The 19,147-nt window shown below is 33.9% G+C and overlaps 1 protein-coding gene across 1 annotated transcript; it reads left to right on the top strand.

Moving 5' to 3' along the window:
• The first annotated feature begins 855 nt into the window (after positions 1-855).
• Positions 856-4,429, top strand: LOC110730370 (protein FAR1-RELATED SEQUENCE 5-like). The gene is made up of 6 exons (XM_021910158.1): positions 856-970; positions 1,459-1,838; positions 1,958-2,676; positions 3,040-3,343; positions 3,421-4,200; positions 4,316-4,429. The coding sequence occupies exons 1-6, from the start codon at positions 856-858 to the stop codon at positions 4,427-4,429; spliced, it is 2,412 nt and encodes an 803-aa protein (XP_021765850.1).
• Positions 4,430-19,147: the final 14,718 nt, after the last annotated feature.

Raw genomic sequence — 19,147 nt, 5'->3', positions numbered from 1 at the left:
TGTGCAACTTTTCCAAATCTTTCCATTTTTGGTAAAATTTTTTTAACAAAATTACAAAACACCCTTCTTGTAAAAATTTATAACCTCAATTACATTCTTAATAATAAAATTAATTAATTACTAATGTAACCTAATTAATCTAACTATTCCTACAAATTTATTTTATCTTCCTCAATAATAACCAGTCAGCTTAAAAAGCCAATTTCAAAAGCCATTATAAATAGCCAAATATTTCAACTGGTCAAACAAGCCAAGTGAATCAGCCAACCTCCAACCACCAACCGCCATTTGTCAAACAAGGCCTATGTCAAATGGAAGCTACGGTCCAACCAGGCAGCCACTGCATTTGATAAGTGCTCAAATGCGTCTGATACAATACTAACGTCATTTTTTATAGCAACATTTTGAACCTTTTCCCACTACACTAATATAGATTAGACGATGCAAGAAGTCTTGTTGAACTTTCATTATTTGTGGGCTTGATTCTGTCCATTAAAATTTATTGGACCCAAGCCAAACATGACATACAATATGAAAGTTTGATAGTACACAAGGGTGTACCATGCTCATGGTACACCTGCTGAGTTGGCAGGATTAATTCCATTAATTTCTAATTACGGGAATTTAAAAAAAAAAAAGGAGACAGTTTAACATCACGTGAATTTTGCTAAATTGTTGCCGATTTTATAGCTTTCAGTTTTTGCTAATTTTTGTTAACTGATATTTTCAAAAAAGATTTAGAGAGGGAAAATCATAGAGATTTCAAACTTTTTAGTGAGAGAAAATTACAGAGAGAGAATTACAGAGAAAATTTTGAGGATCAATCATTTGAATTCATTGTAGAAGAAGTTAATAATGGTTTATCAATCTGAATTTCGCCATGATTCTAATGCTAGATTTGTCGATGATGCAAATGATTATGATATCAACGATGAAGGTGAAGTCGAGGGTATCGTAAACCTCAATGAAGGTGAATTGTTTAATTCATTATATTTTTCATTTGTTAATCATTAATTTTGATTATTAGATTTAGTTATTACTAATAATTTTAATTTTATTATCGAATTACTTTATATTTTTAATTTCACAGTGATTTTCATGAGGTTGAAGATGAAGTTCTTTTATTATTTACATATGTTCTTTTTTATTTGTTATTATATGTAATTTGAAATCAATGTTGATTTTATTTATTAGTGCATGTGCAATTGTTAATTATATAGGTACTTTGTAGTACTCTTTATATACTTTTATTGTAATGGAATGTACTTTCCTGAAAGAGTTGTGTACTTTCGTTGTACTCTGTTTTGTATTTTCTGTAATTAATGTGCCGTTATCAATGTGCATTTAATAAAGAACATTACAAATATATTAAATAACATTTTATACCTTTAAAAGAACATCATGTTATTATGTAAGAACATCAGCTTAATATATATGTATTTTGATATCCTATTTCAGGTTTTACCGAGGCAACTGAATCAGAATTATTTGACAGAAAAGTTAAGTCTGATGAAGAGGCTTATGATTTGTATAATAGTTATGCATTTAAACATGGTTTTGGTATACGTAAAGATAGGTTGAATCGTAGAGATGACAAAGATAGGACACCTAGGCAACGCTTTTTGGTGTGTTCTTTTGCTGGCTTTAAGCAAGAGAAGAAGCATGGTGAACAATCAAAAGTTTACCAAAAGAGGAATTTCCGCACAGGTTGCAAGGCTCATATACAATTTGATATTGATAAGGTGTCTGGTTTGTATGTCGTGGTCAATCACACTATGGTTCATAATCATAGTAGGGTTCCTGTTTCAAAGAGACATTTGATTAGGTCTCATAGGAAGGTAATGGTATAATTTTTAAAATTATTTTAAATCATGTTCTTAAATGCGCAATATATGTTTTTTAACAAATACATGATGTTCTTTTTTTTGAAACAATGTGTTTTTTTGTATGTACACAGGTTACTAATGAACAAGTTGTGATGATGAGTAGCTTGACTGAGAGTAGTATACCTGTTGCTGATGCAGTGCGTGTTTTAAAACATCAAGCTGGTGGAGAGGCAAATCTTTCATTTCTTTGTAGGGATGCGTATGGTGCTTTATCCCAACATAAGAAAATGATGTTTGACGGTTGTGATGCAAAGCGCTTGCTTAGCTATTTTAAGGAGAGGAAATCTAGTGAGTATGACTTTTTTTATGACTTTGATGTTGATGAAAAAGGTCATTTGCAATCTTTCTTCTTTCGTGATAATAGAATGAAGGTAGATTATGATGCTTTTGGTGATTTATTAGTCCATGATACAACGTACCGTACAAACAAATATGGTATGATTTGTGGACCTTTTGTTGGTATGAATCATCATAACAATAATGTCATGTTTGGTATTGGCTTCTTGATCAATGAAAAATGGGAATCTTTTGAGTGGTTGTTCAATACTTTTTTGAAATCCATGGGTGGAAAACATCCTGTGACAATAATGACTGACCAAGCTCAAGCAATGGCCAAAGCAATTAAGGTTGTCTTCCCAAATTCCAGACATCGACTATGTACGTGGCATATTGGGGAGAATGCAAAGAAAAATATCAAAGGACTTAGAGCAAAGGAAGGTTTTAATGATTTGTTTGATATTGTTTTGAAGTATACCGATACTATTCAAGAATTCGAGCACTATTGGTCAAGGTAACGCTATGAATTAATAATTTTAAAATTATGTTATTTAAATATTTTACTGATTCAATGTTCTTTAAGTTGCTAGACGATGTTCTTTATTTTCATGTTTAATGTTCTTTTGTAATTTATTTGATGTACTTCTCAAGTACACCCAATATGCTGGATTAATATAGAGAGATGTTCTTTTTTATTACATGTGACATTCTTTTTACTTAAAATAATGTTCCTTGTGTTGTTCGTTTAATGTTCTTTTATCATATATTTGATGTTCTTCTGAAGTGAACTTAATGTGCTGGAATTAAGTAGACAGATGTTCTTTTCTATTATATTTGACATTCTTTTCACTTAGTATGATGTTCTTTTATTTTACAGCATGCAGAAAACGTACAAATGCACAGATAATAAATGGCTGCAAAATCTGTATAATATCAAAGAGATGTGGTGTCCTGCATATTCCAAAGATTATTTTAGTGGCGGTGTTATGTCATCTCAGAGGAGCGAAACTACTAAAAAATCAGTTTCCCGTCGACTACATGCCACTCATGGTCTATGTGATTTCTACACTACTTTTATTGAGGTTGTTGATGAGTGGAGGAGTAGAGAAGGTAGTAATGATTATGATAGTATGACTGGAAATCGTCATTTAGTTTGGGCAGATATTGGATTGTTGGAGCATGTAAGGAAGATTTATACTATTCAAATCTATTTACATTTGAAGACAATTTTGTCAATGGTGTTCCCTGCATGGCAAAGGTAATAGGATTTCAACCTCCACTGTATGAATATCATGTTGGGCATCCAAAAAAGGATTTGATCATGCATACTGTTGCATTTGATGAATCAATAGTTACAGTTGATTGTACTTGCAAATATTTTGGTGAGGTAGGTTTTTTGTGCAAGCACTCACTTCGTGTCTTACACTTAAACAACATTACTTATATCCCTAAGAGATACATTTGCAAGAGATGGACAAAAGCTGCTATGTGCACTAGAGTTGATGACAATGATGTTGCTGAAATGGGTGTCACTCCTTGTAGTGTATGGAGATTGTATCATATTCGTACATTTATCACACTTGTAGATCGAGCACAAAATGACTTGAGTGCTCAAGCTGTCATTGAGGAAGTAATTGAAGAATGCACTGCTAGGATTAATCTCTTGATGGGAGAAGATAAAGATGTGCCACCTGAGTTATCAAAAACGAATGAACAAGATGTTACTCAAGAAAAAGGTGATGGCAGTCTATTAGAACCAGCAGTAATATTTGAGGAATTGGCTGAAGAACATGGAGGACTTGAAAAAGAACATGGAGGTTTTGAAAGAGAACATGGAGGCATTGTTAAAGAACACACAGTTCAGGTAGATGTCAAGGATCCTATCAAAAAAAGGAAAAAGGGTCAAAAGAATACTAGGTGGAAAAGCACACAGGAAAAGGTTTCCAACAAGCTCAAAGGTCAAAAGATAAAGTCATGGAGAAAGAAAAGCGCAAAGGGTGTTTCAAAGATGAAACAAAAAGCACAGACTACGATTAAGGTATATATTGTTCTTAATTATATTATATTACATTCTTTTATGGTTACAACTTGTTCTTTCATTTTATACATATTGTTCTTTTACTTAAATAATTTTTTATTTTTTTTTTTGGAAGGATTTCCTCCCTGTACCTGATGGAAATAGACTGGCACATTCCAACGAATTTGGAGGATCTTTGGAGTTTTTTGAGCCTGATGACTATTTTGGAGTGAATATTAGAGAATTATAAATGATATGTACTATTTAGTCTACGTTAACAATTTTTTTATTTCATATTTGTCCTTATATTTTTTTTAATTTTTTTTTAATAAGATCTTATAAATTAGAACACTCTATTTCAGTTTTTTTTTAACAAGACATATTTTGCATATTAATGGTGGTTACTGTGGCCTATAAAAAGACATATTTTGTGTTAGTTTATAAGACATATGATGCAAAATAACTAGAAATAAAATTTCACTGAACAAAAAGAACATCAGATGTTTTTAAAAGAACATTATATGTAATCAATAGAACATTATATGTTAATAAAAGAACATTGTTTGTAATCAAAAGAACATTGCATAAAGTCAGAAGAACACATGTTGTATAAAGAACATTTTACATGTTCATTCTATTCTTTCTTCCAAATCAATATGCTTCCAAAGTTTATTAGCCCCAACTATACAAAAAATAAACAGTGCTAATTGTTCAACATCCACCAAATTTTCAAAAAGACATACTTGTTCAAAAACTAACACAAGTGTCTCTAATCATTCCTAATTTCCTTGAAATATTTCTTGGCCTTCATGCTAAAATCTGCATGGCGCTTATTCACTTGATCCACAAGAATCTCATATGCGTACTGCATTCTAAGTGCCTTCAATGCATCAAACTATTCACCCACAAAAAAGAAAAAAAACAAAAGAATAACATTAATGTTTGTTATTTTCTTAAATAAAAAAATACAAAATATGATAATATTACATTATCAGCCCTCAAGCCACAATTCCATTTACGCTTCCCGAAGTATGTCTCCATGTGGCGCATTGCGTATATTCCGCAATCAACATTGTTGTCCAATGTTCTCCATGGCATGTCTACCAATTTTATTTCATAGTTGAGGACTTTTTCCCATAACTTCATCCCATGTTGTTTCAGGTACATTGAGAAGGCATGCCTCTACCATACACAACGAAAGAATATAAAAGTTAGACAAAAAGAACACTATATATTTTAATTAAAAACATACATTATTTATAAAAGTTAAATAACATCCTTACCAACTTCTCTGGATAGTCATGGTACTTTTCTGAAAAAGGAACACCCTCTACAAGTGGTCTGTTATCCAAAATTTCCACAGCCTTTGATTTTGTATTTATGACCATCACATAAAAGTGGTCGTGCGCATACACAGGGAAAAACAACTGAAACAGGCAGATAAAAAAACATGTACTTTAAAAAAAAACATTGAATATACTATAAAGAACATGATATAATCATGAAAGAACAACACACGTATATAAAAGAACAATCAAAGAAATAAAAAGAACATAGTGAAGGAAGTCACAGAAAATGTGTAACTAATCCATGAAAAGAAAATATACTAAAATCAGAAGAACACTACTTAAAAATTAAAGAACATATACTAAATTCAGAAGAACACTACTTTAAAATAAAAGAACATTATATGACTTACCAGCTGATATCCTTTAACTGATTCTATATTGCAATCAATTAGCCAATATCTGATTGTCTCTTCGAATTTAACATATTTGATACCATATTTAGCTTCTTGACTATCATCAACATACGCATCGCTCACGCATAACAAGTTCTATGTTTTATAAAAACAAAAGGATTAGAATCAAATTAATAATATATCCTAAAAAAAAAATAGGGATCAAAACCAATTGAATTACACTTACAATGGCTGCATTTGGGAAGAAAATCCTCTTTTTGTCATCAGCAGAATTTTTTGCATTAAGTATGAGACAAAAAGCGTCAACTATATCGTTGTAGATGTATACATTGTCGCCCATTGTTTTGATCAATTTTCTTGACAAATGTGCAAATCCATTGTCATAAAATAACTCACTACATAAAAAGAAAAAAATATAGAAATATTAAATAAGGGTAATAAAGCTTGTTTTTCATCAATTTCATATGAAAAAGCATAGTTTAGTACAAGGAATAAAATCATAATCTTCATCAAGTACATCTGAAAAAGCATATTCCAGTATAGCATCTTTGAACTCATTTGTGCCCTCTATCAAATGAGAATATTGCACTAGGAAAGGAGACCTGTACACCTTTCCCAACTTCCTAGCTCTCTTTGTAGGTGTTGGACCAACACTGCAAATAAAATTTTATGTAAAAGAACATACATATCATTTGAAATAACAAACAATACTTTTAAAAAGAACATATATTTCTAAAAAAAAGAACATATACCTTTGTTCTTCCACTTTCTCCTTTCCTTTCTTTTTTTTTTTTTGCAATCTACCTTTTCTGTAGTTGCATCACTAAAAAGGCACACATATATAATTAATCATACTATTCAGTATAATAATTATCTTTTATAGATTTTTTTATAAAATTTTTATAAAAATAACAAAGAACAAAACGTAAAGAACATACAGTTTTTATAAAAGAACATATACCTTTTTTCCTTATTTTCCTCCTTTCCTTTCTGTCTTTTTGCTCTAACATATACCATCTCTTTTTCGGTTGCATCACTATATTAATCAATAATTGTAAGAAAAGAATATTTATGAAGTAACAACAATAACCCATAATAATTATAAAGTCTATGTATATATGTATATACCTTTGATTTTCAGCTACATTTTCTTCTACCACCTTCTCAAATTTACCCTGATCCTTGTTTTCATCTGGCATCCTTTTTACACTCAAAGGTAGTTATATTATACATCATTAATAAAAAAAACATACACTAAATGATATGATACCATAAAGAACATCAAATAAAAAATCAAAGAACATCACATAAAATCTCTGAGAACATTATATAAAATCAAACAGAACATTACACTTTATAGAATATTATATGACAACACATAGAACAACATATGAAATTGTAAAGAACAAGTTAGGAAATCATAAAGAACATTCCAACATTCATCTAAATAATACATAAATATTACAGATTTGTATTCTAAATCATTCAAATCTAAATAAATATACCACACAAATCTGAAATCACATTTTGAGATTATTAGTTACCCTGTCTTTTGACCATCTAACATCTCCTCTGGTACACTTGGTTCCAACTGTTGGTCAGTGAAGGCTGAATCAAATTCACCGATGTCAGAAAATTGTTGGTTTCCCAGATTGAGGGGACTTGCTGTGCTCAATGCCAGTTTCAGGTCTAGATCACCTGTATATTGTGTTGGTGGAGTCAAAGGGGTAACCACACTGAATACCAATGGCTCCAACTCAGTGGGTTGAGAATCCTCCTCTTCACCTCCTTCTTTCTCTTTCTCCACAGTGATTCCTTCCACTCCAGAATTCTTGACAACATTGTCAACCATCTCACCAAACCAGTCAGATGCAAAGAACTCTGTATCTTGGCTCAGGATGGAACTCCCCTCAACCCTTTGAGAAGGTACATTGTTTATTACTTTTTCCGACAATTTAATGCCAGAAAGTCTGGACCACATTGCAGCTACATTGTACAGTGTGGCATCCCCATCAATAGGTATATTATGGAACCTCTCTCCCATCTTAAGAATTTTGGAGAGGTTCACAAAGCCAGAAGCAATTGTTTCTGTTGCTTGGCGTAGCAAATGGGTGTATTCCTACAAAAGAACAAAGTACAGAAAAAAAAGAACATGTAATTAATAAAAAAGTACATAAGTATAATCATGAAAGAACACTAAAAATTATAACACATGCAGATTAGAAAATAAAAGAACATGTAAGGAATAAAAAAGAACATAACCATAGTCATTAGAGAACACTGAAAATTAAAAAAATACATGCTTAATTAGAAAGCAAAATAACATGTAATTAGTTGGAAAAGAACATAAGTCTAACCATTACAGAACACAAGTTTAACCATTAAAGAACATAATATTTAACCATTAAAGAACATACTTTATATATTTAATTATAAAATGCTTACCTGTAAATTAGAAGGTTCTTGAGGTTGTTGTTGTTGTTCCTCCTGAACTTGTTGCTGCTGCTGTTGTTGTTGTTGCTGTTGTTCCTCCTGCTGCTGTTGTTGTTGCTGCTGCTGTTGTTGTTGTTGCTGCGATTGTTGTTGTTGGTCCACTACACCTTCAATAGCTAAAGGCTGGCCACAACCATCTTGGATCTCAATTCTATCCAACAGTGTGCCAAGCCCAAAGCCAAGCTTCCTCTCAATAGCAATTCTTTTTGCTATTTTATCACTATCCCATTCTTTGATTAAAGGAATTTGTCTAGGCATAATGATATTTTTCCTTCGTAGTCGATCAAAGTAACAAACCTGTTAACAAAAAACCCAGTACGATAAACACATATATATCTATATACAAAATATTTAAATAAAAGAATAAATAAAAGTGGAAACTACCATAAGGAATGGTAGTGGACCAGGAAAGTATCTCTTCACATCTCCTTGATAGTAAATAGAACTGTCAATCAAGCTTTGTATTGTGTAAGAACACCAATCAAAACTTGAAATTTGACTTGTGTCAACAGCTGTGTGCATGAATCTAGCCAATAAAATAACAAAATATAAGAAAGAACATCATATAAAATACTAAAGAACATGTCAGAATTAACAAAAGAACATATAGTTTTATAAAATAGAACATAGCATACAATATATAATAAGTAACAGATATATTATTCTAAAAAACATTACAGTTACATATAAAGAACATGTTATGTATATAAAAGAACATAACAAATAATTAGCTAAAAAAACATTAGTTTAGGGAATAAAGAACATTACTTGAATAAGGGTTGTGTGTTAGCCACAGACTTAATGCAGCAATTCACCACTAGCAATGAAAAACTCCTCTTCCATCTATCATCTGGTGGGTTGTTTGGTTCCAACAAGTCATCAACCAAAGCCGAGAATTTTGGAATTCCACCACCACCATGATAAGCTTTCAATTCTCTCATCACCATCACCATCTCCTCATTCTCATTTGCAGCCTCAACTATCACTTTCCCTCCCATAGGTAAACCATACACCAAATGAACATTAACAGGTTTGATGTCTATTGTCCTATTTCTAGCACATACAATGCACACCTCATTAGCATCCACATTCAGAACCAATGTGACATTAAAATTAGGGGAGCTCCTAGGCATATCAAGGTGTAGTATACCTCCAAATCCCATATCTCTTATAGCCTGCAGCTTCTCTTCTTGTTCCTCCAATCCCCTTATTAGATTCAGCAAAGGTTGTACAGTGTGCCTTTGGGATGTTGTAAATTCCTCCTTTATTTCTCCTTGTTCACCCACATCCACTTCAGCTACATCAGTTTTTTTCTCTCTAACAACAAGTCCTTTATCCTTATTGTTCTTTCTTGGAATGTCCTTTGACACTTCCACTATTGTACTTTGAGCCTTAGATTGTGAAGCTGATTGAGCAGCACCAGCTTCAGGCTTCTCCTTGACTGGAAAGTAAGGCTCTCCCTATGGAGCCCTCCTCTTTTTCAGCATTATTTTTCCTTCCTGTTGAACAGTTTGCCTTTTTTCTTCAGTGGTATGCTCAACAACTTTCTTCCTGTAATATTAAGAACAAAAAAAAAGAACACATATGTTTTATATATATTTGCTATGTGCATGAAATCATAAAGAACATGTCTTAAAATAAAAAAAAACATACAAACCTATTAAAAAGAAAATTATATACATTCTACACACCTTTTTTTAGTAGCAATTTGTTTGAAATGATAGTCTTTCTTCTTCTTTGAACCTTTCTCCTCATGTTGTTGTTCTGCCTTTTCATCCTTCACATCCAATGGTTGAACATCTAAATTCCTAAAAATATTTATACAACAATTAAAAACACACTCAACTTATGTGTAAAACCAAATAAAAAGGAACACTAAACATACATGACATAGGCATTACAAAAGAACTAATATATCATAGGCATTACAAGACATACATGTAGACTTAGTAGGAGACTTGGGATTTACTTTGGAATAGACTTAGTAGGAGACTTGGGATTCTAGCGGCAGACATGCCATGATATTGTCTTCCTTGAATGGTTGACTATGAACTTTAGGGTGGAATTTCAAGTTTTGGACAGAAGCTAATCTGATAATTAATAAGTCATCACATGAAATTCTATGACAAAGCATACTTTGATCAGATTACTGTAAGTAAACTATGTTAAAATGTAGTTACAGTGTCAAATTATTTTATGCTTTAGGATAGAATTTTTTGTGAACCACTACTTTGGAATATAACTTGAACTTGCAATTGAATTTCAAGGAATTATCTTTGGAAACCATTGAGGGGCCAATACTCCCCTGCACTTGAACCAAACCAGCCACCCACCACTCCCCTACCAGTCCACCACCTCCACCTCTCACCCCAACCCAACTCGAAACCCCACCATACCTACCCAGCCACAACCCCAACCTAAAACCCATAAAACCACCAACACACATAGCATATGCATTAAAAAGAACAATCAATTTATAAAAAATGAATACACATAGATTCAATCTAAAAGAACATATATGCCTACTAAAAAGAATAGAATGCTGAATTTTAGGGAACATCAAAAGTGAATTGAACAATACTAATTGTTTTCAAATTAAAAGTACACAACGATTTAACAAAAGAACATAACACCTTCATATAGAGAACATACACTTAAATAATACTTTAAAAATTGACCCTACCATACAGATCTACCATTTTTAATGAAGTTGACAATACATTGAAGTACTAAAAAATAAAAACATAAAAAAAAAAACAAGGACATACTATAAATCCAAAAAGAGAACTTTTTTAACTCACTTTGAAGCATCATCTTCTTTTGCAATCTCATTTAGAAGCGCGGGATCTATAATTGGACCAATTACAGATGGAGTGTACGGTTTTTTACCACTACCTTGCAGAAACTGATTTAGAGTAGCATCGTCTTCAACCTCGACCCTTGCGTCTGCGTTTTGAGGTTCATTCGTAGCTCCAATTTCATGCTCACTTCCCTTCTCTTGTTCAATACTATTGTTTCAAAAACCCAAAAAAAAAAATTATAATCAAACAAATTAAACAAATAAGCAGTAGAATCAGCCACTTACAAATCAAGAACTACGAAGATGATAGTTCCTCGCCAAACCCAACAAAAAAGGAAAAAAAAAAATTAAAAACAATTGCATGCCACTTACAACTCCTTAGAATCAGCCATTATATCAAAATTTTTTAGTTGATTGCACAAATTTTGAATTTTTAGAGGTTAATTCTTGTGAATTTGATGGGTGAAAAATCTTAGGGTTTTGAAATTTTGAGAATTCTAGAGAGAATATAGAGAGAGAGATTCTAGAGAGAGAAAGATTTTTTGGGAAATTATTTTTACCAAATGATTTTTTACAATTACTGTGGGCAGTAACACGTGGGCCGTAACTACCCAAAATTACCTCCTTATTTCACGCGTTCTTTGTTTCCATCGTAATGTTCTTTAAAATCCACATGTTCTTTGCGTTGTTACTGATGTTCTTTCCGCCTTTTTAACCATGAATTACTATTTTGCGTTTCACTTATTAAGGGGTGTCGTTTTGGGGCGTGTGTACGATGCGCATCGTACAACCGTGTGTATAAACCACCCATTACATACAATAAACCTTTGTAATTCACTGCATTATACATCTCATCCAGTATATGAATAGATCATATACCTTGCTTCCTCCGTTTTTTATAATGTTACTTTTTTTTGACTAGGCCAGTTCGCCAAAACTTGACTTTTATATAAATAATTAATACTAAAATGTACAATATTGATAGATATTTTCAAAGTGTAATTTTTGTTAGAGATATGAGATACCAGAAAATATATGTGTGATATATTTTCCGTATATATATTTAGGATTTATTTATGTTAAGATATTATTTAAATAATATATCTTTAGGATTTATGGTTATGCTAGTATATCTTTTAGGAAGATAGTTTCTTATCATATGATTTTAGGTTTTGTATAAATACACTACCTATTGATGAATAATAAAGAAGAAGGAGACGAAGAAGAAGGAGACGATTAAGGTTGTTTGTCGGTGGGTTGGATGGGTTTTTCGTTGGGGTTGGGCGCTTTTGTGGGTGGCCGTGGGTAGGTGTTCGCGGGGGTGGAAGGTTTTCGTGGGTCTAGGTTCTGGGTTGTTGGTGTTTGTGGAGGTGGCGGTGGCGGTGGGGTGGGTATGGTGTTCGTGGAGGGAGGTGGATGGGTACGGTGTTCGTGGGCCTGCCGATCTGGGTTCTGGTGGGTGGGTGGTCGTGGAGGCGGGTGAATTCGGTGTTCGTGGCGGTGGGGTTTTGTCGGTGTGTATGGGTGGTTGGGGGAATCTGGGTTGGGGGTACGGTGTTCTTGAGGGTGTTTGTGGTGGTGGTTCTGGGTTGTTCTTTGATTTTAATTTTTATTTAAAGAATTCCCCACCCTTTTATAAGTGGGTTGGTCCCACCTTCTCTCTCCTCCGATTTAATTACTTGTCATTATTGCCCCTCATTTTGCCTTGATTTCCGTGAATCACTCCAAACTTACACAAAGCATTTAACGGAGGTAGGAATATTGTACGATTGAGTTATAAAAAGCAAAACATTTTTGTATCATGTGCATCAAAATTTCAGTATAGTGTAGAAGTTCAAAGAGAATTACGAAGTACCAGTTATGAAGCAGACACAAATGTCTCAAAATTCATTGATTTCCTCACCGATGAAGAGGGCTATTCTTAACATATTGAACACCTAATAAGATCAACGCTAAAAAAAAATGCTTTTAATCATAATAAAAATTATTTTAAGCTTCTTTGCTTGTCATATTAATTGAGATAAGTCCTAAAAAAAATCAATTAAAGTTTTGACAAGAAGAAAAAGGATTTCATTAATTAAAGACAGCCAAACGGCACTTATAAATAATTCCTAGGAAATCTAAAATGCCTACACAAGTACAAATCACCTTAGAAATAGTTACATCAAAGATTCGATAATCAACGATCACCTTAATAAAAAACTTCATCCGAAGCAATACAATCTATGAGTTAGCACTAATTTGGCTTGAGATCCACGGATGGATAGTTGTTTGGGTGAAAAAACTCATATGGTCTTTTAGAAACTTCCGAAGATTATGAAACCCTAAATCTTCAATCTTTGGCAAACGAACAAACAAAGAAATTAAACCTAATAGGATAAACACCATCATAACAATGGGATCCATTTATTGAAAGCAATTAAAAAGTCTTTTGGGGCTTACGATCGATAAAAACACCGGTGGGAACCCCTACAAAATTTACAATTGAGACCAGAAGAAGAGAGATGAAAGAGAAAGAGAGAAAAGGAGAAGAGTGAAGTAGAAAAAATCTAGCAATGTAGGCTAGAAAAACCCTCCCAAGGTGGAAACCCTAGAGGAATCCAAACAAACCCTCCTAATAAATTAATTAAGGTTACTATACAAATATACATAAATATGATTGATTTAGATGATTTAAATTGATTAATTCAAAGTTGTAACCAAAAAGGGTCACTTTTTAGATCTATATTGGTTTAATAATGGTCTAAATGATCTTATTATCTTACAACATAATATTCATTAGTATTGGTAAAATGAACTCCTCAAACAACTTACAATAGGTTACCAATCTATTATATAAAGGAAAAATTGCTTTTAATAATCCCACATTTGATCGGTTCACTGTTAATAATCCCACATTTTGATTATTATCTAATAATCCCATTTTTATGGTGCATTCTCTTTTATTGGTCCCTTACCTGTTGGTAACCAGTTTTAACAGGTTAAAATGTTACGTGTCACTTTATGATTAGTTGATAGATTTATAAAATAAAAAATTAAAAAATAGACTAAAGTTTAAAGATTTTATTTTGTTTAAAAAAAAATAACAAAAGTAACTCAGCAGCGATCCCTAAACCCCCACCCCAAACCCTCCGGCATCCATCCCCTCCTCATGCCCTCCACCCTCCAAAAACATCCCTCCCTACCTCCCACTACTGGAACCCCTTCCCCACCCTCACCCAACGAAAACCGTCTGCTCTTGTTAATCATAGGAAGTATGGGCGAATTTGATGGTGCGATGGTGGAGCGAATATTGGGGTTGCGATGCTTCAATAATCACAATTTGCTAGGTGATCGAATTTGGGTTGGCATTGATGTGCGTAAGAGTTGCGTGGGTGGCGCGAAGGTGGTTGCGATGTGTGATTGGGGTAGTTGGGTTGCTGTTATCCGCTCTGCGTTGTTAATATTGAGGGAGTACGGGCTGTGAGGGGGAGAGTGGCGAACGGGCAGGTGAAGTTTTGTGGGTTGGTGCTCAGAAAGTGCGGTGGTTGTTGTGGTTGTGTGGGTTATGTGTGAGGAAGGAGGTGGAAAACAAGGAGGTGAAGTATTGTGGGCTTGAATACTTTTTATTTTTTATTTTTTTTATCCAATCGTGTAGTGATACATGTCATTTAGTAAATTTTTTTTTTTAAAAAACCCAACGTATAGGTTACCGGTCACAAGGGACCAGTAGAAGAGAATGTCGTATAAAGGTGGGATTATTATATAATAATCAAAAGGTTAGATTACTAACAGCGAACCGGTCAAAGGTGGGATTATAAAAAGCAAATTTTTCTAATATAGATAGGAATTGGGATAGTTTTGAAGATTATACTTCGGTACAATTTTAATGTTACAAGATATAGACAGTAAAACACTACTAGAAATAGGCCGATTTCCGACGGACTGTTTTCGACGGACACTTAATTTCGTCGGAAACGTCAGAAGTTCTGATGGATTTTTATTCCGTCGGAAAGTTCCGACGGAATAAAAATACGTTGAAATATAAGGGGTTTCCGATGGAATATTCCGTCGGAAAATTACTTTTCCGACGGAATTAAAACCCGTTGGAAGATACTGACGGAATATTCCGTCGGAAATAAAGTAATTATTTAAAAAAACCCTAAAAAAAACCTCCCTCTTTCTCTTCTAATGCGCCTCTCTTTCTCTCTCCTCCCTCATTTCTCTGTGCGCCTCCTCCTCCCTCCTCCCTCATTTCTATTTTTCTCTCCTCTCTTTCCTCTTCTCTTTCCCCTTCTCTTTCCATCAACGAACAACCTTGTCTTTAATTCGATCTCCCTCCTCTCATGTTAGTTCGAAAATCACAAAAATTCAATGTGTTTGATCTCGTTTTTTTGGGCGAAATTAATAAAATAAGGGTTTCGATCTCGGCACATTCATCATCATCAACAACAACAACGGCGCATTCATCAAAAACTACGCCGGTAATTGTAATTTTGATCTCGTTTTTTTGGGCGAAATTTAATGTAGATCTAGTTTAAAATTAAGTTAAATTGTAGATTAACTTAGTTGTTTATGTAATTGTAATTTTGATTATAAATTTGATTAGATAATTGTATTTTCTTTAATTTTTAATGTATAATTGTCGGTTTTTTTAAAAAAAATTTTCATGAAATTCTAATTAAATATGTAAATCTACTGGTTGTGATTTGTTTGTGTTGAATTTTTCAATTTTTTTGGCTTAATTTCATAATTTGTTTCAATTTTTTTACGAATTTAGTGAGTGTTTTCGTGTTTTTATTTTTTATTTTTTGGGTGAACGGTGGTGGGGTTGAAGTGGTGGGAGCTGGTGGGAGTGGCGTTGGTTAAGGGGAGGGTGGGTGGTCTGCGTGGGTCAGTGTGTGGGGGGATGGGTGGTGATCCTGGTCTGTGGGGTGGGTGGTGTAGGGTGGGTGAGGTAGGTTGTCTTCGTGGGGGTGTCTGGGTGGGGTTAGGTTTTTGGGTGTGGGAAAATGGGTGGTGGGTGGTGTGGGCTGGGGGCGGGGTGGATCTGGGTGAGGAAAGTGGGTGGTGTGGGCTGGTGGTAGGGGGGGCTAATGGTGGTGGGCAGGGGGGTAAGTCAGGGGGTGGGCTGGTGGTGGGGGTGGTGGGTTTCGCTTTTTATTTTTATTTTTTTATATTAAATTTTCAGACGGAATTTCCGGTACCGGAAAAACCTCTTCCAACGAAAAAATTCCGTCGGAATAGTGTTTTCCGACGGAATTTCTGACGAAAATGGCCGTTTTTCTGACGAAGTGATCTCCGACAACGCGTTCCGACAGAATTCCGTCGGAAACAACCTTTTCTGACGGAATTATAGGGTGTACCGACGGAATTTTTCCGTCGTAAATAAGGTGTTTTCTAAAACTTAAGTTTTGATAATTAAAATTTATTAATTTGACGTTAGAACTAATAAGGATCATTTTGGACAAAATTGAACCTATACGTGCATGATAGGTCTAAATGATCTTAAGACACATTGGGCGATTTAGCTAAGGAATTTTTCTTAACTAATAAGAAGCATTCAAAATAAGGAATTATTCTTCATTTAAAATCCCGATTGTGACCAATTTGATTATGTCAGGTTAGTGTGATTTAGCTTGCGTTAGTACACCAATCATTGTTTGCTTCCTAATTGAATTGGATGGTGCTTCCAAGGCTATTTTTAATATTTTGAAAATCTAAGAAACGAAATATAGTTTTTCGTCCGTCAGAAAATGCGGTGTATTATGCCATGGAAACCATGACTTGTGAACTGATTAACCATTTCTCAAAAGTTCTAGAGAAATGACACTCAATTTTCTTTTTCGTAAATAATCAAACATTTATAACCTCATGCTCCTACTCGAAGGAGATGTGACGTGTGTATATTAATATTGTATTAATCCACGTTGTTAGTTTTTGGGTTTATATAAGTATTGTATATAGACTTAAGTGCTTCGTTACTGATAAGCTACGATATCTTGAAGCTTGTGTGCCACATTAAATTTAAGCTACAACACTTATTAGCTACAAAGTGTTCCAATAGTGAGTTACAACATCTTGTAGTTTGCAAAAAAATATACAAACAAAAAATTAGGGTTCGTTTGGTATCACTGTAGTTTTCTGTATTTTAGTTTTTTGTTTTTCAAAACTATATAATATATGTCCTATAATGAATAAAAAGTTAGTCAAATTTATTAAAAAGCATGATAATTTTTAAAACTGACAACTGAAAAGTAGAAATAACTTTTTTCTTGTTTCTTGCAAAAAAATAAAGAAAAAAAATCCACAAAACTGAAAATAAAAAACGATGTCAAACTTAGTGGAATTTGGTTTCTCTTTTTCAAGCAAGCATGTGTCTTGTTTGGGCTATAGTAGCTTGCAAGTTATTTTTTTATTTTTTTTTTCCTCTTTCTGTTTGTTTGTTTGTTCTCCAATGATAAGGAGGTGTCTAGGTATTTATATTACAAGCAAGTCCTTATAATTAACCATTGGAGATGCTCTAACTAAATAAGTCCATGTCTTTAATTATCATGTTTTGTAGTTTGTACTAATCATATGATGTCCTCTTCCCTCAATACTACATTACTATTCAAAGATTATTTGTTAAGCCCTAATATTGTATTTAACTTTGTATCTAGTTAATGGGCCAATGTATGAGGCCAACACTCTTCTCTTAGGTTGTATAAATACCTTGTGCATACTCTAATAAAAAACACAGAAAATCATTCTCTCTAATTTGACATGGTATCGGAGCCACTAATACTCTAAACCCTAAAAACACTAAAAAAAATTTCTCTGCTATTCGACAATGGGGGATGACAAGATTGATTCCTCATCTCCTTTCTACCTTGGGTCCGACGACGAACCCGAAAATTTGATTACTCACGTGATCTTGAAGGGCGATAATTATTTGGCATGGTCTAGGGCTATTACCTTATCATTGAAATCTCGAAGGAAATTGGGTTTGTTGATGGCACCATCAACAAACCGACCGAGAAGAAAAAGATGTTAGATTGGTAGACGGTTAATTCAATGTTGGTGTCTTGGATTTTACGGGCTGTTGAGCCTACACTTGCGGCCTCCATACCCTATTTTGATGAAGCTATGATGCGTATCCAAGGCATCAATATCATCATTTTATTATTTTTATTTATTTTTATTGAGTCGTCTATTAATCATGAGGTTGAGTGGCGTCAATCCTAAAGTTACGTGTGCACTACTAGAAATAGGCTTATTTCCGAGGGAATTGTTCCGACGGAATTTAATTCCCTCGGAAAATTCAAAAATTCCGGCGGAAATTGCATCTGTAGGAAAAATCCGTCGGAAATGTTCCATACCGATGGAATATTCCCTTGGAAACGTTCCGACGGATTGTATTTCCCTTGGAATATTCTGGTTCCGACGGAATATTCCCTCGGAAACCCTTCCGACGGAAATTTTTTCGTCGGAACCTGAATTTTCCGAGGGAAATATTTCCGTCGGAAGCTTAGAACAATTAAAAAAAAAACCCACGATTTTTACAGAACACAACGACAAAAAAAAACACAGAGAGAGAAAGGGAGTGTGAGACAGAAAGGGAGAAGGAGAAAGAGGAAGAGGAAGAGAGAGAAAGGGAGAAGGAGAAAGAGGAAGAGAGAGAGGGCCACGCACACCGCCGCCTACCGCCCCTCTGCTGCTGCACCGCCGCCGGTAAGTGGTTTAATTTTTTTTTTCTTTTTTTCCGGAAAACCCTAACCACCACCATGTCCTAGGGCTTACCGGAGTTGTTACTAACAACCACCAACCCCAAAGCCTCACTCGCCGGCCAACCACAGCGGCCACCAGCCGCCGTCGCCAGCAGGTAGTGTCCGGTTTTCCCAATTTTTTTTTTTTTTTTTTTTTTTATTTTTTTTTTTTTTTTGTTTTTTTTTTGTTGTTTATTTTTTAATAAAAGTTTACATCTATCAATATTCATTTTTTTTATACAAAAT

The sequence above is a fragment of the Chenopodium quinoa genome, unplaced genomic scaffold, assembly GCF_001683475.1.
Source record: "Chenopodium quinoa cultivar QQ74 unplaced genomic scaffold, ASM168347v1, whole genome shotgun sequence".
NCBI classification, from domain to species: Eukaryota; Viridiplantae; Streptophyta; class Magnoliopsida; order Caryophyllales; family Amaranthaceae; genus Chenopodium; species Chenopodium quinoa.
Note: the sequence above shows the minus strand (reverse complement) of the source record. Positions and strands in the feature narration are given on the sequence as shown.

What these genes read in the sequence shown, in the direction of transcription:
- LOC110730370 (XM_021910158.1), top strand. Translation starts at nt 856, where the DNA reads ATGGTTTATCAATCTGAATTTCGCCATGATTCTAATGCTAGATTTGTC. An exon ending in TATCGTAAACCTCAATGAAG is followed by an intron (nt 971 to 1,458) that starts GTGAATTGTTTA and finishes ATCCTATTTCAG; the next exon opens with GTTTTACCGAGGCAACTGAA. An exon ending in AAGCACAGACTACGATTAAG is followed by an intron (nt 4,201 to 4,315) that starts GTATATATTGTT and finishes TTTTTTTGGAAG; the next exon opens with GATTTCCTCCCTGTACCTGA.